At 34.9% G+C, this 23,647-nt stretch overlaps 1 protein-coding gene across 1 annotated transcript in view; it reads left to right on the forward strand.

Annotated features, from left to right (window-relative positions):
• The window catches only part of LOC150108468 (dynein axonemal heavy chain 7-like), a 990,001-nt gene that overhangs the window by 671,234 nt on the left and 295,120 nt on the right, over positions 1-23,647 (forward strand). Inside the window, exon 31 of the mRNA XM_090390473.1 lies at positions 3,722-3,862. Coding sequence (XP_090246599.1) covers positions 3,722-3,862 — 141 coding nt within the window. The remainder of the gene's footprint in view (positions 1-3,721; positions 3,863-23,647) is intronic.

Consider the following 23,647-nt stretch of genomic DNA (forward strand, 5'->3'; position numbering starts at 1 on the left):
CACAAAGGTGATTACTTCGTGGTCATTCTCACCAAGTGGAGAGAAATGCAACACTTCACTTTCAATCCTTGTGTACCCTCCTTTACATAATGCATAGGAGAGTTGTCTCTCAAGAACTTGAGAAATTCTTTTTCCATATTTTCAAATGTCATCTCTTCAATTCAATCTAATTACTATAATTAAAACTACACATAATGATCACACTTCTCTTGTTCACTAGCCCAAGTTGCTTATACATTTCTTCTTCTTCACTACTCTCAGCATTCTCTGGATTGTAACAACCACACCTCGCACCTTACACCATACTATCTCAAAACCATTGTCATTGTTTCCCCTCTTGCATCTCCATCTTATGTGGATATAATTCCCCTGCTATCATCAGAAGCAGGAGCTGAGACATGAACACTCAATCAAAAAGAAATATAGAAAATCAGAGCATTTGAAATTAAATTCTTAAGAAAACTAAATATGACTCATTGGTCAGGACGCAAACAAATGTACAAGTCAAACATGAATTAAACCACAGAGATCACAGATATAATTCTTAAACAGCAATTAAGATGGTTTGGACATCTCCAGAAAATGTACTCTTAGAGATTACCACTAATAGCCTAGAACAGAATCGTTTGAGGAAGATAATCAAGAGAGAGCCCAAAAAGAACCTGGTTGCAGTCTTTGAAGAAAAGGTCACGATTATTAAGCTTCAGGGAGAGAGAGAGAGAGAGAGATGACAGAAATTGTCAGAGGTAGAGACAGATAACAAAGTATTTCTGCATAGGACGGATGAGGCTCCCATCTTATGGACGAGAAAGAAGAAGAAGAAGAAGAAAAAAATTCAGTTAGTGAAATGGTTTCATCTCCCTTATTTCCAATGCTCTTAGCATTCATAAATAAACACAGCAGTTAACTTTTAGATCTATAACCAGTCTTGCCCATGCTTTATCTGCATATCTTTTGATCAGGCACAAGACAGCAGTTCAAATATTGTGTAAATTACATCAAAATACAAAACAATATTTTGAATTATTATTATTATTATTAACATCTGACCTCCATGGAATAAGAGAGTCACATCATGGGAGGAATACACTATCACACACACAGTTCACTCAACCATGCCTTAAACTGATTCAGTATGTCTACATTCCCAACACACTTAGGCAAATGCATTCCACTCACCAACCACTCTCCATGCAAAGAACCACTCTTCACTCTTGTTCTCACACCCTCCTTATACAGTTTACAGAGATGGCATCTTGTTCTACCCCCCCCACACACACACACCATCTCCCATTCCATGAAACGTCTCTTTCATGTTAACCTGATGACAACCATTTACTATCTTATATCGTAATCATATCCCCCCCCCTCCTCCTCATCCTATTCACCAGGCTTTGCAATTTATATTCTCTCGATATGTCCACATTCCAAAGACTACTGACCACCTTTGTGAATCTTCACTGGACCCTTTCTAACATATCCTCATTACTATGAAAACCTGGTGATCAAATCTGTGCATGATAATCTATATGAGGTCTAATCAAGGCCTTATATGATGGCATCATAACCTCTTTATTTCTACATGTCATGGTCCTCCATATCATTGTCATTATCCAAAGTGATTTCTTCATACTCATGCCTCATAGGTCCTTGAACCACACTGCACAAGTTGTGAACCCAGTTCCTTCTCCACTACTGCCATCATTATCATCACTTCCAGATATCTCATTTTCTCATCTCCTTTAAGGTGTCCCCCACCAAGTGCATACTTTGTATCACATCATTGCTTACCAAATTTCAAAACCTTACACTTTGCAACATTGAACTGATAGTTTCACTTAGCTGCTCTTCATACAATCTATTCAAGTCCTCCTGATAAGGCTATAACATCTGCTTGACTCTGCATTGCTCTCCCTAATTTATTATCATCTGCAAACAGCTGCATATATCAGTTAAGCCCCATCCCAATATCATTAATCTACAAACTAAACAACAGTGGTCCCAAAACTGACCTTCTGCAATGCACCACTGCTTATCTTTCTTGTTTGGGATGCTGCATCCCCATATATAGCTTTCTGATACCTGTCTTAAAAGACTGGTATCAGAAAGCCAATAACCAATCCAACTCAGAAGTTTGAGTATACCACTGTGTATGCATTTGTCACCTTTTTATAGTACATTAAGTAAGTTAGTAAAACACGATCCCCATTTAACAAACCCATGCTGACAACCACAGAGAATACTGCTGTTATCAACCCATTTCTGTATCCTAGTTCTCACCAATCTCTGTAGTACTTTTGTCACAACTCCAGATACAGATTGGCCTATAATTTGTAGCCACAGCCTTATAACCACCTTTATGCAATGGAATAATTTTACCTTCTTTTCACTCCCTTGGAACCTCTGCTGTTGTAAGACTTTTATTAAACAGACATGCTAATGCTACTACCCATTCCCAGAAACATTCCCTTAAGACTGATATGTCTATCACCTTATTGACATGAAGTTTATTTATTTCCTCATATTCCTCCTGCTCACTCACAATTAAGCCATTCTCTCCTATGTCCTCTACCCTTAAGTTTCTCATGCTTTCACCCTGATGAGGATGAAATATCCTTATAAATTGATCACTGAATACCTCGATGTCTTCTGCAGCAGTTACCATTCTACCATTTTCATCTATTAACATCATCTTACCATTATCATTCTTCCTTCTACTTGCCACATATCTAAAAAAAACTCGCAGGTTTTTCTTCGCTTGATATTTATAAGGATGAAATATCCTTATAAATTGATCACTGAATACCTCAATGTCTTCTGCAGCAGTTACCATTCTACCATTTTCATCCATTAACATCATCTTACCATTATCATTCTTCCTTCTACTTGCCACATATATAAAAAAACTCGCAGGTTTTTCTTCGCTTGATTTGCCAATTTCTGCTCGTACTGCGCTTTTTTTTTCCGTGCTAACTGAACCACTCTCCTGGCTTGTTCTTTATATTCTTCATTTATTTTCTACTGCCTTCAAATTCCTTCAGATTTCATGCTTAATCTCCTCATTCATCCATTTTACACCTATCTTATTTAGCCTTTTGACCTTTGGAATACATTCACACATTGATGCTGTTATGTATTTCTTTATCAGTTCCCAAGCAGCATTTATTTCTTTTCTGCTCAACTTCTCATTCCATACTATAGCTCCAAGCTGTCTCCTGAGCTTTTCATAATCATCAGCCTTGTATTTCCACATATATCCTTTCCTCACAGAAGTCTGCATATGGCTATCCACAATCTAAATGATCACTTCATGATCACTCTCACCAACTGGATAAAATGCGAAACCCCACTCACAATTACATACTCTGATGAAATGATCAGATTCAAAACTCTCATTCCTTGAATGCCTTCCTTTACATGCTGCCTGAGACAGTTGTCTCTGATGAATTCAAGAAATTTATTTATCTTATTCCCAAATGCTATCTGTTCATTCAAATCTATACTGCCATAATTAAAACTGAAACACTAGCTTAAAAGGAAATTGTGATTGATTATTTGTAGATTTTGTTCTGTTAATTAACTGGAGTAATTCCAATCTTAGATCAAATTGTAAATGCATAGTTTACAATTTGCAATGCATAGTTAGAGATATTAAATACTTAAATTGTAAAAACATCATTTATTTAATGATTTCTATTTATTCCTTTTATTTCTCTTTTAGTAACAAGTCAAAAGTTTTGGAGAAGCGGTTACGCTATCTTAGTGATCACTTTACTTACAGTCTTTACTGCAATATATGTCGTTCCTTATTTGAAAAAGACAAATTGCTTTTCTCCTTTATTTTGTGTTGCAATCTCTTAATGTAAGTATGATCTTTTGATTTGTAACGCTTTCAAATATTTTACTCCTATGGATTACAAAACATATTCCTCACATAATAAAATAACATTTCATAACAAAGTGATTGATTTACTGCAAATTTTCAGTTCTATTTTGTCTTTGAAAATATATACTTATGTTAGACATCATCTTCTTCTCTTCTTTCTCAGCCATTTTCAATCCACTACTGAATGAAAGCCTCTCCCATTATCTTCCAATTTTCCTGGTCTTCTGCTGCTGCTGCCATCTATCTCTTTCCCACCAGTTTTTCTATTTCATCTGCTCATTTTTTTTTTTTTTGGTGTCCTTGTCTTCTCTTTCTGGTTGGTATCCATTTTGTTACTTTTCTGGTCCATTTATTGTCCATTCCTTGAGCCAGATGTCCTGCCAATCTCCCTATGGATGCTTTTACAATTTCTATTGCATCCATGACTTTTGTCTGTGATCTGATCCAATCCTTCCTCTTTTTATCCATTAGTATTATTTCTAGGATGATGCTCACCATTCTTCTTTCCATTACCAGTATTTGTATTTCCATTTGTTTAGTTAGTGCCAAAAGTTTCTGAGCTACAGGTGAGTACTGGTAATATGTATTGATTGAATGCTTTACTTTTCAGGCAGATGGATAAGTGATTTTTGGAGATGTAGTTCATTTTTCCTAAATGAATACCAGAGTAATTGTATTTTTCTTTTAATTTTGCTCTGTAATCCATTTTCAATGTCAAAAAAGTTGCCTCAAGCATAAAAGGAGACTATTTCTATTGGCTCATCATCAGGTTTTACTACTTTTGCTCTTAAGTATCTGTTGAACATAACTTCCCCCCCCCCTCTATTTATTTTAAAAACTATCATCTTGTTTCTATGTTCAGTGTATTAATCATTTCCTGCAAGTTTTGTGCTGAGTCTGAAACTAATGCTAGTGGAAATAGGGACCAATGACTTGATTGGGAACAAGAAACACTTAAGGTTGGATTATGAGATTGGATGATTATGAGAAGCTCAAGAGACAGCTTGCAGGTGTAGCATGGAATGAGGAGTTGGCTAGAAAGGAGATCAATGCAGCTTGAGGATTATTCAAAAACTGTCTTGTAGAAACAATGTCTAAATGTATTCCAATGGTCAGAAATTTAAAGATGATAAGTGTGAAATGGATGAATGAAAAGATTAAGCATGTGATACAGAAGAAAAAGGCATTATGAAGGCAGCATAAGAGGAGTGGTAATAATTAATTCCATGAGGATCACAAAGAACAGGCAAGGAGGGTGACGGGATTGTTAAGGGTAGCAAAAGTGAAGTATGAGCAGCAGTTAGATAAAGAAGTCGAAAAGATTCTTAGGGTGTTCTTTTGATATGTAGCCAGTAAAAAAAAAAAAAGAATGATTATGGAAGGATGATATTGATTGGAGAAAATGATATAAGAACAACTGCTGCAGAGAATATATTTGAGATATTGAATGAGCAGCTCATAAAGGTATTTCATTCTTGTGAATGTGATATCATGGTGAGTTTGAGAGCAGTTGATGATGATGAGGAGGAGGAGGAGAGACTGACTATAAGTGAGTATGAGGAACATGGGGAATTGAACAAACTTGATATTAATAAGGCTGTGGTACTTAATAATATATCACCGCATATTTTGAAGGAATATGCCATGGAGTTGGCATCTGCCCTGACATATTTGTTTAATATGAATCTTGAATTGGGTCATGTTCCAAAGGAGTGGAAGGAAGGCAAGATTGTGCCAATTCATAAGGGAGACGACAGAACTCAAGCATCCAATTATAGGCCTATCTGTGTGTCAGATTGGCCTATAATTGTTGTGGTTAATAAAGTACTAGAGAGGCTGGTGAGAACAGGATCCAGAATTAGGTTGACAATAATGGTTGTCAACCTAATTCTTTGTAAAGTTATATCATCTTTGATGGACAGCATGAATTTGCTAAAGGTATATCATGTTTTAGTAATCTACTTACTTATTACAATAAGGTGATGGCTTTATTGGACAAAAGATATGGATACAGAGTAGTGTACTTAGATTTTGCAAAGACTTTTGATAGATTACCACATGATAAGTTGATAGTCAAACTAGAGCAGATGGGGTTGGATATTAGACTAGTGCATTGGATTGGAGATTGGTTGTCTGATAGATATCAGCATGTTTTTGGGTCTGTTCATGGGGAAGATTTGTGATATTGGGGAAGATTTGGATGGGGATAATAAGTTGTTTGAAGATGATGCAAAGTTGGTATGAATTATGAGGAGGAAAGCAGATGTTCTGACCTTACAAGAAGACTTGAATAGAATGACTGAATGTACAAGGGGATTGGGATGGGATGCCACTTCAATGTTACAAAATGTAAGGTTTTAAAATCTGTGAAACAAAGAAGAGATGTAGAATTTTCTCTTGGTAGGGATATATTGTTGTAGGAGGAAATAAGAGATCTTGGAGTGATAGTGAGTAAGGATCTGAAATTTAGAGGACACATTGCCACAATTGTGAGGAGAATACAAAGAATTCTGGCAATGATGAGGAGGACACTGACTTGTAGAAGTAAGGAGATTCTTGTACCATTGTATAGGGCTTTGATTAGGCTGCACATGGACTACTGTGCACAGATTTGGTCTCCAGTTTTTCAAAAGGATGAAGAGATGTTGGAAAGAGTCCAGAAGCAATTGACTAATGTTGTTTCTGATCTCTGAAATGCTGAATATGAGGAAAGGTTGAAAAGATGCAATTAACAGAGTCTGGTGGATAGTAATCAGAGGGGTGATATGATGGAGAAGTATAAGTTAGTAAGAGGGTTGTTATAGGATCAATGTTGTTGAGGTTTTTCATAAAATGGTGGGAGATTGGGGAGAACAAGAGGTCATCCATTGGAGCTGTGTAAGGAGGGTGTGAATAAGTGAGTGAGAAGGAGGTTTTTCGTATGAAGAGTTGCAAATGATTGAAATGCCTTGCCTGATAGTGTAGTGTCTGTAGAGAATGTGAATGTGTTTAAGACAAGATATGATCAGCTGTGTGTGTGTGTGTGACAAAGGGCCTCCTAGATGAGTCTCTGACTCCATGTGATCTTAGGATGATAATAATAAAGTGCTCTTTCTTAGTTCTTCTGTATCTGTTATTGGCGTGCCTTATAATATAGTGAATTGTGGTTGGCCTCGTTATGTGGTGCGTGTCTTTATATATACAATAATCATTATTGAAGTAGTTTTTAATACAATTACATGGTGTCTCATAGCTGATAAGCTTAAAATTTTGTGCGAGGCCATTAAAGAATTTGTCAGCATTTTATATGTATTGGCTCTCCAAAGCACCCCAGATATGATTCATTTTGTGTAATTTTGTGTAATGAATCCAATTTTGACAGGTGACTGTTTACTGTGTTCACATAGAATGCTATGCTGTATCTTAGTATTGATTGATAGATGCTATGGTAAATAATTTTCTTAGTGTAGATGGGTATTATGTTCTTTACTTGGTACAATTTAGTTGCCAAAAGTTTCTTTTAAAGGTATTGAATGTATTTGGACCATTTAAGGTGACTGTCAATGTGAAGGCCCAGCTATATAGCATGTGTTACAGGTTTAGTTTTAGGAAGTTTTTGTTGACATTGATAATACAATGATACAGTGTGACTGTGTAGTGTAATTGGTACTGGATATGGAACTTAGGTTATTAATAATTAACATTTGGGTTTTAGTATTGTTTATTATTATTGTTAATTATGATTGAATTTTTATGAAAATATCTCGTTAATTCATTCATTCAGATCTTGTGCTGGGAGAGGGCTATGTTGATATTTTTGTGAATGAATGCAGTGCAATGTCATCAGTATACTGCTATATCTGGCTCTGTATGGAAAGATTGTAAATATAATTTATGCATTTGTTAAAAAGAGTGGGTGATAATATTGCCTTGAGAGACTCTTTTTTCATTTTGTATACTTGTACTATAGCTGGAACATATTTTTGTTACGTAAATTCTGTTTGACAGGTAATTCCTGAATCAGGAATGAAGTTTTCTATGAATTTCATTAGAGTATAATTTGTCTAGTAATAATTGGTGACTGAGCGTCTCGAATGCTTTTTTTATATCTAAGAGTATGAGTATGCAAAATTTGTTTTTATCCAAAGCTTTGTATCTAAAAGCTTTTTGATATGATGGTGTCTGTAATATCTTCTAATAACATTATTATGATTTTTTGTTTTTTGGACTCTGTATTTGCTTTTGTGTGATTACATTGTATTTTTATAAGTAATTTTGTAGTCGAGTGTATACTGTTTTTTCAAGTGTTTTTGAGATCATAGGTAAACAGGCAATGGATCTGTAGTTTTGTATGTCATTTTGTTTACCTTGTTTGCATAGAGTTGTAACTAATGCTGTTTTTAATTTGCTGGAGGTAATACCCTTATCGAGTATTGCATTGATCAGTTTCAAAAGTACCAGATGTAGTTGGTCAAAATGTTCTATAAGATCTGTTAGCCTGATGTCTGTCCCTGCGCTTGATTTAGGGTTTAGTTGGGATAGACCATCTTTCAGTTTTGGTTTGGAGATAGAGAGAAAGAATATAGTTTGCTGCTGACTGTAGTAGGTTGGTTTGGTATCAGGTATGATGAGAGTAATGCCTGTCTTGAGTAATGTAATGTTGTTTACAAAGTTTTGGTTGAAGGATTCTGCTAGTTGTTGTGGTTGTATCTTGACCCAAATCGTTGGCAATGAAGTCTTACAGGGATGTTTTACATTTTATGTTAAGCAATTCATTGAGTGTGGACGATGTTTTTTTTTTCATACTGTCACTTTCTGCAAGAAATACATTTTCTGCAGTATAGTATAGTATAGTAGAGTAGAGTATAGCACAGTATAGTTTAGTATATTAGAGTAGCTTTTCGTGGAGTATTTAGTGTCTCTATAATATATTTTTATTGTGATATTTTAATATTAAATAGAGCTCTAAAATGGTGCCAAAAATGCAGAAGAAATGGAATGATAACAACAACAACAGCAAAGTAGTGAACAAGGTTTTTGTCCACTAAAGATGATATTGAAGAGGATGTTGAAAATAATTTAACCTCTGAGATCACTTTATCCTAGCAATCTCAAAGGTTAAATTATTAGACACACTATTAGTCTAACAGTCTGTCTGATTGGGAGTTGGATGGTTCTGGTGGCCCATTCCGTAAAAACTGCCACTATGTAAAGCATTATGTCTCAACAGAAGAGAAATAAAACCTGGGTGGTCTCAATACACCTGGAACGGTGGTGTCAGGGTGATGTAGCAGTCTCTGCGGCATCATCAGTCAGCAACTGCTATAGAGAAGCTCAACACAGAGATTGCTTGAAAATTGCTACTTGGAATGTAAGCGGTTTGAATAAACCTAAGAAATTGTCTAATGTGATGAGAGAAATGGAGACACTGAATATTGGTATAATGGGAATAAGTGAAACCTTTTGGAAGAATTCATCAGATCTTCCAAATAATAAGACATAAATTATATACTTCAGGTGGAGAAATATCAAGGAGAGGTGTAGCATTCATTGTGGAGAAGAAAATTAGTAACAAAATCGCTTATGTAATTAAAAAATCAGATAGAGTAATTGCAATTCTAGTGAATGCCAAGTCCAGAGATATGCTCATCATTCAGATATATGCTCGTACAGAACAGAATGAAAAAGTAGATGCTGATAACATGTATGATGAAATAGAGTGGTGTATAAAGGAAGCTGGTGGCAAGAAAGATCAAGCTATTTGTGTTATGGGCAACTTCATGCAAAAGTTGGATCAGAGAGAACATCTACACGTGTATTACCATATGGACTTGGAATCCGGAATGAGAGAGGACAAAAATTAGTTGATTTCTGCAACAAACACAATCTCGTCATATCTAACACCTATTTGAACAAAAACCAACAGCAAGATACACCTGGGCAAGTCCTGATGGAAGATACAAAAATCAGTTAGACTATATTGTGATTAGTAAGTGTTACTTCAATGGAATACGGAACTCAAAGGTCATGCCAAGTGCTGACTGTGGACCTGATCATAGACTACTCCTAATGAAAATAAGTCTGAAATCAATAAAAATCAAAAGGAAACAAACCCATAGATGGGATTTACAGATGCAACACAATGCAACAGTAAAATCAAAATTTAATGAAAACATTTCAGAACTACTGGCTGCACAGTTACAAAATGAAAGTGAACCTTCTCAATGGAACAAACTACAAATAGCTATCATAGTTTCTGCTAATAACCACATCAGTAAACATGAAGAAAGAAAGAAAAAAAAACCATGGGTAATGCAAGAAGTAATTGACCTTATTGATGAAAGAAGAGCATGGAAAAGAATGATTAAGATATAAATCACTGGATAAGAGATCCAAACAATTATGCAGGAGATTGAAAGAATAATGGATAAATAACCAATGCACTGAGATAAAAGTGTTACAAGAAAAGAACAAAACCAGAGAAGCATTCCTAAAAGTGAAAAAACGTAATGGAAAAGCTAAACTTTGTATTATGTTGTTAGATTGTGTTAGAACACAATCTAACAACATAATAAATTTAGTTTAATCCAACCAAGTGGGAAAAAACTTCCACAGTCTAACAACATCAAGGACAAAGATGAAAACATAATCGTTGATAATGAAAAGATAAATGAGAGATGGGTAAAATATTTATCAAATCTGTATGTTGATGATAAGAACATAATCAACGATTTACAATACCTTAAGTTATGTGCAACAACAGATACCACTCTACCTACAAGAAATGAAATACAACACATAATCAAGAAGCTACCTAATAATAAATCCCCTGAGTGACAACATACCTGCAGAACTACTTGAGAGCTTTGACGGGTTACAATAACACCTACCTAGTGGACACCATTCAATACATCTATAAAACAATAAAATTACTGGAATCTTTTACAACATCACTCTGCATACCAATTCCAAAGAAAAACAATCCACAAGATTGTGAGGATTATGGAACTGTGAGTTTAATCTCTCATGCATCTAAAATCATTTTAACCACTGTTAACAAGGAAATTTAAAGCACCATAACTGGTGAACTAAGTGAACAACAAATGGTTTCAGAAGAGGGATGGAAACCATTAATGCTATCCTGAAACTAAAAATATTAATAAAAAGATCACTTGAAAGGATCATTTACTTGAAGGAAGACCTACATATGCTTCATAGACTTTCAGAAAGTCTTTGATCAAGTAAAATACAATAAACTGGTCAGTATTCTAGAAAATCAGACTTAGAAGATCATGTACACAAACATAAAAATGATTTACTCCAAACAAAAAATGCAGCTGTTTAACTCTGAGACTCAACTCAGAAGTGAAAACAAAAAAAGGAGTTAGACAGGTCTTTATCCTTTCACCAAATCTATTTAATATTTACAGTTAGACAGTGATGAAAAAGATTGAAAAACAAAATATAGGAATCAGTATCAATGGGATAAAATACGACAATCTTAGATATGCTGATGATACAATTCTAATTGCAGAAAACGAAAACAAAGTAATGAAATTACTGTGCCCTTCTAATTGAAAAAGGTAAAGATTTTGGCGTACATTTAAATGCAAAAAAGACTAAATTTATGAGAATCTCAAAAGAGAATAGATCCGAGAATAGGTGGAAAACAAGATAAAGAAATAAAAATAAGAACCACCATAGCTAAAGATGCCTTCTGGAAAAATAAAGATCTGCTCAGAAGTTCTGTGGGTATACAGACAAAGAAGGGAATGATAAGAACATTAGTTTGGCCAGTTTTCACATATGGAAGTGAGACCTGGAAATTCAAGAAGAGAGTAAGACAACGGATTGAGGCCTTCGAAATGTAGTGTTACAGAAGAAAATCTCATGGACAGAGCACTTGACAAATGCAGAAGTTCTACAGAGAATGAAAACACAGACATCTTTAGTGCAGGAAATGATCCAGAGAAAGATGAGACTGGTAGGACATGTATTGAGGGGATCAGCAGGACAGAGGACACTAACGGAAGGAAAGATTATGGGAGGAGGATCAAGAGGTAAACAAAGAAGGACATGGTTTGATGATATATGATGATGGTCAGTATCATGCGACTATGCTGAAACAAAAAGAAGAGCTGCCAACAGAGAAGGCTGGAAGGATATGGCGCTGCACCCTCACATTGAGGAAGCTACATGATGATGATGACTCTATCATAAAACATGCCATTAATGAGTGGGTTAAGTCAAGTTTTTCCATTGAAAAAATTAAAAATATTACACAAGCAATCAACAAGAGAAAAGAAAAGTAAACGAGACCATAATTGTAATAATAGTTACTAATAACTTAACTAGCAATAAATTCAGTATGAGAGAGGATATGAAAGGGTTGCTGGAAGAAGCAAGAGTGAGAAAGTGAAAATAGTAAGTACACTACTCAAAACAATTAGAGAATATTTTAGTTTCTGTTGGATAATTATAAATTTCTGCAAATAATTATAACTATTGAGTACTTTATACATGAATAAATATTTCTTACTTATGCATAGGGTGTAATTGATGACATATTGTTTAAATAATCAATCATCATCATGCATATCAAGGATTTAGGCCTAGCATAGCCTGTTCCGGCCTTAGAAGTCATCATTGAATTGTTTAAGAGGACGTATTTTTAGTATGGTGTATGGTCTCTATTAACAGCCAAAACAGCAGTACATCTTGATTGCATGGACCAGATAAGATGATCAAACACTTCTTTTGGGATATTTTCCCACTCTTCTGTGAGAGCAATTTCGAGCTCTTGAAGCAATCGTGGTGGCATCAGTCGAGCAGAAATGCACCTACCTAAAGCATCCCAGGCATGTTCAATTGGATTACAATCCGGTGAACAGGCAGGCCAGTCCATTCATTCAATACTTTCTTCCTCAAACCACTCTTGTACCAAATTTGCACAGTGTGGACGAGCGTTGTCATCCATAAAAATGAATTCTTGGCCAATTGCAGCAGCATATGGACAAACTATACGTTCCAAAATCTCATCACGGCATCTTTGGGCTGTTAAGGAACCGTTTCTGATAAAATAGAAATCAGTATGGCCACTTATACTTATTCCAGCCCATACCATCAAACTCCCACCTTGATGTTGGGGGTCTTTCATGAACAAATTGTGGATTATTTCTTGTTCCACTTTCACGCCATATCAAGATATGTCAGTTATCTGGTTGCAGACTGAACCTGGATTGTCACTAAAAAGTAAATGAGCCCAATCCTCGTTTGTCCAGTTGCGATGTTCCTGTGCCCAAATTCTTCAGACTCTTTTGTGATTTACAGTAAGTGGAATGCAAACCATTGGTCTTCGAGCATATAAATCTATGCCACATGAAAACGATTTCATACTGTCCGTGTCGATACCAGCCTCCCTTTTCGATTTCTTCTGGCAAGTAATGACGAATACTGATCATCTTTTGGAGTTGTTGGTGATGGACGACCTTGACCTCATCTTCTGCAAACATTTCCCATCTCCAGAAAGGGATTCCAAAGTTGCAAAATTATGCTTTGGGATACACAACATGCTTGAGCGACAACTTGCTGCTTTTGTCTAGCTTCTAATCGACCAATGGCTCTCCAAGCCATGGATTCCGGGACATAATGTTGTTCTGCCATTTTTAACAAAATAATGGGTAGTAGGTGACACAAGTTTACAATTGAAGTGATAATTATGCACTACGGAAGTGAGTACAAGAAGCCACGTTTGTATACCCCACATGCTAATACGGCTAAGACACGTTTCAACGTCTTAACATGATTTTGTACACAGTTGCATGCTCTACACTGTTGTATATTAAAAATATTTTAAAATAAATGTGTTACATTTGTAAATTATTTTTGTAACTTTATAATTTACAAGAAAACCAAAATATCTGCTAATTGTTTTCAGCAGTATATATTACCTCGATATGATAAAAATTAATTAAGAAGAGGGTCTGTGACAGTAAATGATTCAGTGCTTCAGCTGTGTAGAAGAAATTGATTTGAGTTTTTGGATGTATGGAGTGAGTTTAAGGGAGGGTTAGATTTATATAAGAGGGACAGACTACACTGGAATGCATTTGGCATCAGGAGTCTTGAAAATTATTAATTGATATAAGCTTAACACAGAAAGTCAGGGAAACTGAATTCTGATGGGAGAAATTGTGAGAATCTGTTTGTAGATAACTGTGTTAATGATGGAATGGTTATTATTATGAAAATGATTATGACAAGAGAACAATTCCGTGTTCATCCTTGGACCTATCAAGCATGTGTAATGATTTCTGCATAAGTAAAAAACTAGATAACAACAGAGATCTAACAAAAGAGAATGTAGGTAATTTTTATACATGAATGCTAAGAGTATCAAAAACAAAAGAGTAGAGTTTCTTGCCTTGGTCAGTATGTTGGGACCTCAGATTGTAGGCATTAGTGATACCTACAATCTGAGGTCTACGAATCATACTAACTGGTATTGAGTATAAAGGATACGTTATTTTTAGGAAGGATAGACAGGATAGGAGAGGAGGAGCATGCTGCTAATGATATCTGATGACTTGAATCTGATGTGTTGCTACAGACCTGGTGGATCAGTTGCTAGTGATGAAGAAATGCATCACCAACTAAATATGACAGGTGCAAAAAGAATAATCATAATGGAAGACTTTAATTATCTGAACATTGATTGGTTTGCAGTAAAATCACATGAGAAGATTGAGTGTTGTGAGAAAACTTCTTCAAGCAGCATGTGACTGTGACAGAAGGAACTCGTGGTCAAAGAGTGCTAGATCTGAATATAGTGTAAGGGGGGTTTCAGTTAAAGACGTAACTATTCTACCTCCAGTTGGTGACAGTGATCATGTGGCACTCACTTGGACAGTGGCTAAGTTTATAAATATTCCATTCAGAAAAGGTTATATGCTGAACTAATCATATAATACTACCACCTGAGGTGTATGCTCGGCTCTGTACCAGGGTATCAGTTATTGGATAGGAAGGATATCGAGAGCACATGAGAAGTGTTTAAAATTTACTAAAATTATGCAATATCAGAATGTGTACCTAAAGTTCAAAGAATAAATAGAGTAGGAGTGAAATGGATGTGTAATCTAATTAAGCAAGAGATTCATAAGAAAAAGATGATGTGGAAGAAATATTGTGTGCATAAGGATGATGATGTCAATTATGATAATTATAAGCAGCAGGCTAGAATATTTGCAAATGTTAAATGGAAAGCTAAGTCAAAAAGAAACTAGCTCTGCAAATTAAAGAAAGAATAACTGTACTGAATGCAGATGGTATGTGGGTGACTGATGCAGAAGTGATTGTCCAACTAATAAGTAGTCATTTTCAGGGCCGGTGCAAGAGTATCTGATGCCCCTAGGCAAAGAAAATTAAATTTAGGCTCCCCTATACAATGTCTCTATGCAGTAATTAGTGCATCATTTTTTCGATACCCAAATTCGATTAGTGCACCTATATACATCTTAAAAATAAATGTTAGAGATTTAAAAAATTTTCTGTCTATACATTTTTATGCCTAACTATTTTAAAAAATCACTCACCAGAATGAAATAATTTAGTTACCGATTTAAAACATTTTACAAAGTTATTTTTAGTGACATACTACCCTACTTCCATGTAACTATGTATACCAGAGTTTCCCAAACTGTGTTCTGTGAGAAGTTCCTGAAATTTGTCATTTTAGTTTTCTAAGCATTTTTTATGAATAAATATTTTATAGTGGACATATTCTGAGGAGAATAATATTTGAGAATATGTTGAAAAGCTCGGACCCAGAACGCCTAATAACATTTGTGTATCGTTAATTTTCACACATCGAAACCTTTGACATTTGGGAAAGAGAATACCGCTGTTTATGATTGGTCATAAAAATTGTCTGCAAGTGGATTATAACAATCGGTGGCATATAATATTTTTCGTACAAGCGAAGTTTTAAGCAGCAATGCAGAGGCTGACCCTGATGAATAGAGAAGCAGTAAAATTTGCAGAAGAGTAGAAGAGACAATAAGGCCATACCGTCAGTTGTATAAAAAAAAAAAATAAAATGCCTGCCAAACTACGTTAGCTCAATTCTTTGTTAAGAAGTAAAATAATAAAATATATATTCTGAATATGTTTTATAGTCTTTCAGCTTCGTGATTTTACTTTAACTAGGCCCTGAGACATACCTTAATTCTTTTATAAAAAAATTAAGGTTCAAAAAAGAAATTTGAGGAACGAATTATACTTTTTCCCATAGATTATTATATTTGATTAGTGCATTTTCGATTAATGCGCCTGTTTTAAAGAACTCATTAGATGCACTAATCGAGGAATTGCTGTATATATATTTTGTCATACTCACGCAAGCACACGTATACCTACACATGTGGATATTTATAAAAATAATATCATTATGAACATTTATATATAAATGTTTATATATAAAATTTATTAATCAAAACCAATACATTTTTATACATATATGATTACTCCTAATATCTGTATAGCAAGAAAATTATTACATCTTAAATACAAAAATTATGAAAAATTAATCTTTCGGGCTTTTGCTTTGGCAAAGTTTTGAATTAATTCATCTATATTGAATGTAGATGCAATTTCATGCTCTATACATATTATTGCTAGACCAGTGAGTCGTTCCTGAGCCATCGTAGAGCGAGTGTAAGTTTTTGTAAGTTTTAATTTCGAGAAACTCCTTTCTGAACTTGTTACTGATACTGGCAATGTCGAAAAAAATTCTCAGCAATAAACACATTTGGAACACTATTATTATTATTATTATTATTATTATTATTATTCAGGCCTCCATGGAGTCAAAAGACTCATCGTGGGAGGTCCTTCCTAAGAACATAAAGTCTGTCAAGACTCATCGAGTGGAAGTTCCCCCTAAGAAACACAAAGTCTATCATACCACTCCTTAAACTCATTGACCGTTCTCGCCCTCACCACTCTATCAGGCAATGCATTCCACGGCTCAACCACCCTCCATGCAAAGAAACCACTCCTCACCCTCTTGCTCACAGTTTCCTTTCGTAACTTCCAGGGATGGCCTCTTGTCATCACTCCTTCTCGCTGTTCAACCAAGTGAAAGAACTCCCCAGTGTCAACCCTGTAACCACCTCTCAACAGTTTAAAAGTCTCAATCATATCACCTCTCTTTCTTCTATCCACCAAACTCTACAGTCCACATTCCCTCAGCCGATTCTCATAACTATCCTTGTACAGTCCTGAGACCATCTTTGTCATCCGTCTTTGTATCTTTTCCACAGTTAATTTATCCCCTTCAAATCCTGGGGACCAAATCTGAGAACATTAATCCAAGTGTGGTCTGATCAGAGACTTATACAACGGAATGATAACCCTCTTATCTCTGCAGGTCAGTGTCCTTCTCATAATTGCAGCAATCCTCTGTGTTACCTTCACCACCTTTGCAATATGTCCCCTAAACTTCAGGTTTCTATCAATCATCAACCCCAGATCTCTTGTCTCCCCAACTTCCTCCAGTATAACTCCTCCCATAGAGTATGCAGCATCCCATCGATGTTTCCCAAACCTCAAGACCTTACATTTTGCTGCATTAAACTGAGACCCCCATTCATTTGCCCATCTATCTAGCTTATTCAAATCCTCTTGCAGGGCTACCACATCTGCACTATTAATAACAATCCTTCCCAGCTTCGCATCATCTGCAAACAACTGAATATTCCCTTGCAATCCACTGGCAATGTCATTGATATAAAGGTTAAACAATATAGGTCCTAGTACTGAGCCCTGTGGGACCCCACTTGTAACCTTCTGTCTCCTTGAAACTGCTCCGCCATACACAAATCTCTGATACCTATCAGACAGCCAATCCTGAATCCAGTTGACCAATCTGACATCCAGACCCATGTGTTGCAACTTAAATATCAGCTTATCATGTGGCACCCTGTCAAATGCCTTTGCTAAGTCTAAGAAAATTGCAGTATATGCCTTTCCCTCATCTAATGTTCTATTTTCTAAATTATTTTTGCATATGTATGACAGGACATCTAATGAGGAAGTATTTTCTGGAATTTGCCTTGCTATTATTTGTAATTCACTACATAAATCTGTTCCGTCAATATCTCTAGAATTATCATGTGTTAAATAATTTTCCAATATAAAACATTTTTTAAGCTGTTCTGCTGAAGTAATTTTTTGAAATTCATATATTTAAAAGAAAACCAAACTTTTCGTTAATTGTAGACATGTACTTGAATTTTTCATCAACAGATGCAATTGCAGTATCAATAATTCGTTATTATCATCATGCATATCTAGGATTTAGGCCTATCATGGCCTGTTCTGGCCTTAGAAGTCATCGTTGAATCGTTTAAGAGGACGCCCTGGTTTTCTTTTTCCTAATGGCTTGTACTTTAAGGCTTGTTTTGGTAATCTTTCTGTTTTCATTCTTTGAACACGTTCCATCCATTTATGTTTATATTTTTTAATTTTTTCTATTACTGGTTCTTGGTTTAATTCTTTTATAATTTCTTCGTTTTTTTGTGATCAAAAGGGTATACTTTGCAGTTTTTTTTCATACACTTCATTTCTGCTGTTATTAATCTTTGTTTGTCTTTTTGTTTAATTTTTTAGATTTCACTTCCATACATTAAGACTGGTAGGACTAATGTATTGTATACTTTTAGTCTGGTTTATTTTTGAACTAGGTTTGGTTTAAATATAGAGTTAATGACACCTGTTATTTTTAAATATTTTGCAATTTTTACGTTTATATCTTTTTCATTTTCATATGTGATCATACATCCTAGGTAGTTAAATTAAATCACCTGTTCTAAGATCTTGTTATCTATTTTAGTTCTTGCTGGATCTTGTCCTTTAAAGGCCATAGTTTTTGATTTTTCTGTTGATATTGTCATACCATAATCTTTGACTATCTCATTTAGATCTAAAATAGGTTTCTGTAAGTTATCTTCAGAATTTGTAATTATTATTTGGTCGTCGGCAAAAAGGAGAGTGCTTAAGTTCACTGTAGGAGAAAGTTCAATTCCTTGATGTAAATTTTTATTCCATTTTATTATCATTTAATTTAAGTAGATATTAAAAAGAGTTACTGAGAGGGGACATCCCTGTCATACCCCTTGGTTTATCTCTCTCATATGCGATAGCTCATGATTTAATCTTATTTGTATTTGATTATTTTCATATATAATTGTGATTGCTTTTAGGATATTATTTGGTATTTGTCTTTCTTTTAATATGTTAAATAATATGTTTCTTTTAACTTTGTCAAATGCTTTTTCAAAGTCAATAAATGCAATATGTGTTTCTAAATTGTATTCTCTTCTTTTCTCTATTATTAATTTTAGGCAGAAGGCTGGGTCTATACATGATCATCCTTTTCTAAATCCATTCTGTACTTCAATAATTATCAATAATAAAACGGTATTAATAATTGAAAAATAAAAATCTACCTTAAATTTTTGTTTAAAATCTGTTATGAATTCATCCTCTGCTTCATACACAAATTGTTTCTTTTTTTTCTAAGTCTAAGTGTTTCTTCTCAAAATTAGGTGTTATACCTAAGACCTCAACGATTTTTTTCCACATCTGTTAACATCTTTTCAAATTCATCCTCATTTCAGATTTTCATTAAGAAATTTTTTGTATCATTAATACAATTTAAGGCACCATTTATATCAAGGCTTGCATTCTGAAGTTGTTTACTTGTAAAGTTTATTTCAAAAAGTATATTATACCACATTACTAAGGATGCGATAAATTTGAACTTCCTTAAAGTTTTAAGAAGACTACTTGCATGTAATTTCATGGTATTTCCACTTAATCCACATAAACTATCATCTTGAGATATTTCTTGCAATGCTTTGCAAACATTGGACAAATTATATCTTAGGGGCTGTAATGAATCAATTCGACTCTCCTATCATGTATCACAGACTGGTTTGAGTGTAAAATTACTTATGTGTCTTTTGAGGTATTCCCATCAACGAGTTGAATCAGAAAAAAATACATATAGACGATGTACCAGTCAAAAAATGCTGTGGCATCTAAAGTATTAGCAGTGCAATTCACTACTAAATTTAATGAATGTGAACTACAGGGTATATACATTGCTCTCGAGTTAATATTTGAAATTCGTTGCTGCACACCTTTTACATCACCTTTCATATTACTGGTGTTATCGTATCCTTGAAATCGTAAACCTTGTATTGGTAATGAAAATTTTTTCTAGAGTTCCTAGTATTTCATTTGATAAAAATTCTCCAGTGGTATTTTTTATTTCTATAAATCCCAAAAAGTGTTATTTTATAGAAATCGTGCTATTACTAGTGTCTACGAATCAAAGTACTATGCTCATTTGTTCTGTGTGACTAATGTCGGACGCACAGTCAATAATTATGGAAAAATATTTTGAGACAACAACAGATTTTAAAATTTTCTTTTTATTGTATTGGCGAATATGTTTATCATTTCATTTTGAATATCTTTTCCAAGATAATGCACATATGTATCGTTATCTTTTATTCTTCGAAGATGTTCATTTCAATTGGATCAAACTTGGCTAGAAAATCAACAGATTTCAAAAAATTTCCGGTTCCATGCGAAAACAGTGGCTCATTTGTTCCTCGAAATGATAAATTTTGAATAGCTAACGTCTGAACTAAAGCAAAGAATCGTTCTAGTACTTGCACCCAATGTTTCTCCTCTTTTCTAATAACTAGCAAGCTCTCTTCATCAATAGTTTTCTTTTCTTTTATTCGAATTTCTAATTCTTTCCACTTATGGTAATTTTCAACGTGTCTTTTACTTTTTTCATGCTCAGCTAAAATAGAAGAAGCATTTTCCAGTCCCTCAATCCAGAATCAATAATAAATTAATCAAGGTTAATCTGCCGTTGATCAAATAATAAACAACAGAAGCAAAATGCAGAACCGTGGATTTTGAATACAATAACCACAGACACGGCATTGTCTCGCCGTTAAATAGTCTTCGAGTATAATGAGTCATTGAAAATCTATTATTGTTATCTTTCGGAAAATCAAAATTATGAATCTGTTCAGGTCCACATTCAACTAATAATTGACGTAATTGATTGATATTGGAAAGTTTTACAGGACACCAAGTTGCTGGATCGTTATAATTTAAATTTGTAAAATCAAATCCTTTTTTGAATGGATCTGTAGAATTCTCCTCCAATTCATTAATCGAAACTATAGATGAATTATCCAACAAATAATCTTGAAGATTTTCTTCTTGTATGCGATTACGATCTTCTCGGCAAAGATATTTTGAAAATGCACCTTCTTGTTTTTGCATACTTTCTTCCTTTTCCACTTTACATTTGCAATATTGAAAACCCAATTTCTTTTTATCCATTTTCAAAATCCAATAACTGAAATATTTATAAATAAAAATAAACTTAATTATAAAAAATATGGACTTAAACTATTCAGTAATTCACAAATAAATTTTTATACATTTACTTAATGAAGTATTTATCAATTATATATACTTTATAAGTTATAACTATATAACTATTATAACTAGTTGTAGTTTTAACTTTACTAACGTCATTTTTGTGCTCTCTATTTAAAATCCATGCAATAGTTTCGATCAATTTATAATGCAGATATTAATATGTGTTTATATATTAGAAACATCAGGCTTCCATACCTGCGTAACATTGTGGACATTGCGATTAGTTTAGTGTTGTCGCATGTACTCTACTTAAGCATACATTAAAGCATGTCATTTCTGTTAATTCTTTCAGATATCATTGTTAGCATGCGGTAGAGTAATGCTGATCTTAAACATTGTCATTTCATTTTTTAAGACAATAAAGTCTGTTTAACCTGAAAAAAAAAAAAATTTTTAGAGGAGTAGGGAAACGGGGAGGCTCAGGGTGGACAGGGATACACAGCGTGAGAAAGGTGGATGCTCCAAGAGGAGGTGAGAGCATGTGTAGGCAGGAAAGTAATGGGATGATCAGAGATCAAAAGGAAACAGATGGAATTGCAAAGGGTTCTAAAATGAAGAAGCAGAAAGGGAAATGGCCCCAGTCCAGCATGGAGAGATCACATCGAGTGAGTGGTATCAGTGGAACTAGCTGTAGATCCAGAAATGAGTTGTTGTGTTTGTATACCAATGCTAGAAGTATAAGAAACAAGGCGGATGAAATGGTTGCACTAATTGCGTCTGTGCACCCAGAGATTATCGGAATAAGTGAGACATGGTTAGATGAGGACGACATCCTGACAGGAATAGAGATGGAAAGGTATGATGTGTTTCGTGAGGATAGAAGGGGTAAAAAGGGAGGGGGAGTGCTATTGATGATAGAGAAAGAGTTATGTCCATACAAGGTAGAGATGCAAAGAGGGAAATGGGGCCAGTGGTTTTGAGGCAGTATGGTGTGAGATAGAGGTGAATAGAATCAAATACTTGGTGGGATGTTGTTATAGACCTGGTAATGTGGATGGTGGTGATAGTGAAATGTATAGTCAAATAAGCCAAGCAAATAAGAAAAGGGTGATCATTATGGGTGATTTTAATTATGGCAATATAGACTGGATTGAAGAGATAGCGACTGGAAGTAAAGAAAATGAGTTTCTTGAGTTTTTGAGGGATAACTACCTGAGACAGTATGTAACAGAGGGCACAAGAGGATTAAGGGTGTTGGATTTGGTCATCTCATCGGAGGATGTAATTATCAATGAGGTATTAAATCATCCACCAATTGATGAAAGTGACCATGAGGTGATTACTTGGGTGGTTGCCAGCAGAGCAAGGACCCCTGTGAAAAAAGGGTATATGTGGAACTACAAGGGGGGTGATTATGAAGAGCTCAGGAGAGAGCTTGCAGGTGTAGCGTGGAATGAGGAGTTAGCTGGAAAAGAGATCAATGCAGCTTGGGAGATTTTCACAAAAATATTTAGTGGATGCAATGTCTAAATGTATACCATGGGTGAGAAGGTTAAATAAGGTAGGTGTGAGATGGATGAATAAAGAGATTAAGCATACAATACAGAGAAAAAGGGCATTGTGGAGGCAGCATAAGAGAAGTGGAAATAACCAATTTCATGAGGTCTACAAAGACCAGGCAAGGAGGGTGACTTGGTTGGTGAGAGTAGCTAAAGAGAGGTATGAACAGCAGTTAGCTAATGAAGCTAAAAAGAATCCTAGGGAGTTCTTTCGATATGTAGCCAGCAAAAGAAAGAATGATTATGGAAGAATGACATTGATTGGAGGAAATGGTATAAAGACAGCTGTTGCAGAATGTGTGGTGGAGATACTTAATGAGCAGTTCATAAAGATCTTTCAATCTTGTGAATGTGACTTCATGGAGAGATTAAGAGCAGTTGATGATGGGGAGGAGAGACTGACTGTAAGTGAGCAAGAGGTGTTTGGGGAATTGAGTAAACTAGATGTAAATAAGGCTGTGGGACTTGATAATATATCACAGCGTATTCTGAAGGAATGTGCCAGAGAGTTGACACCTGCCTTGACATATTTTTTTAATACGAGTCTTGCACTTGGTCAAGTCCCTAAAGAGTGGAAGGAGGGCAAGATTGTGCCACTTCATAAAGGAGGTGATCGAACTCAAGCATCAAACTATAGTCCTATCTGTGTGTCAGGTGTTGTGGTTAAGTTGTTGGAGAAGCTTGTGAGAACTAGGATCCAGAGTTGGGTTGACAACAATGGTATAATCTTTGATGGACAGCATGGATT

Source organism: Typopeltis vanoorti, chromosome 3 (assembly GCF_054136105.1).
Source record: "Typopeltis vanoorti isolate ZY-2024b chromosome 3, IOZ_Tvanoo_1.0, whole genome shotgun sequence".
NCBI lineage: Eukaryota > Metazoa > Arthropoda > Arachnida > Uropygi > Thelyphonidae > Typopeltis > Typopeltis vanoorti.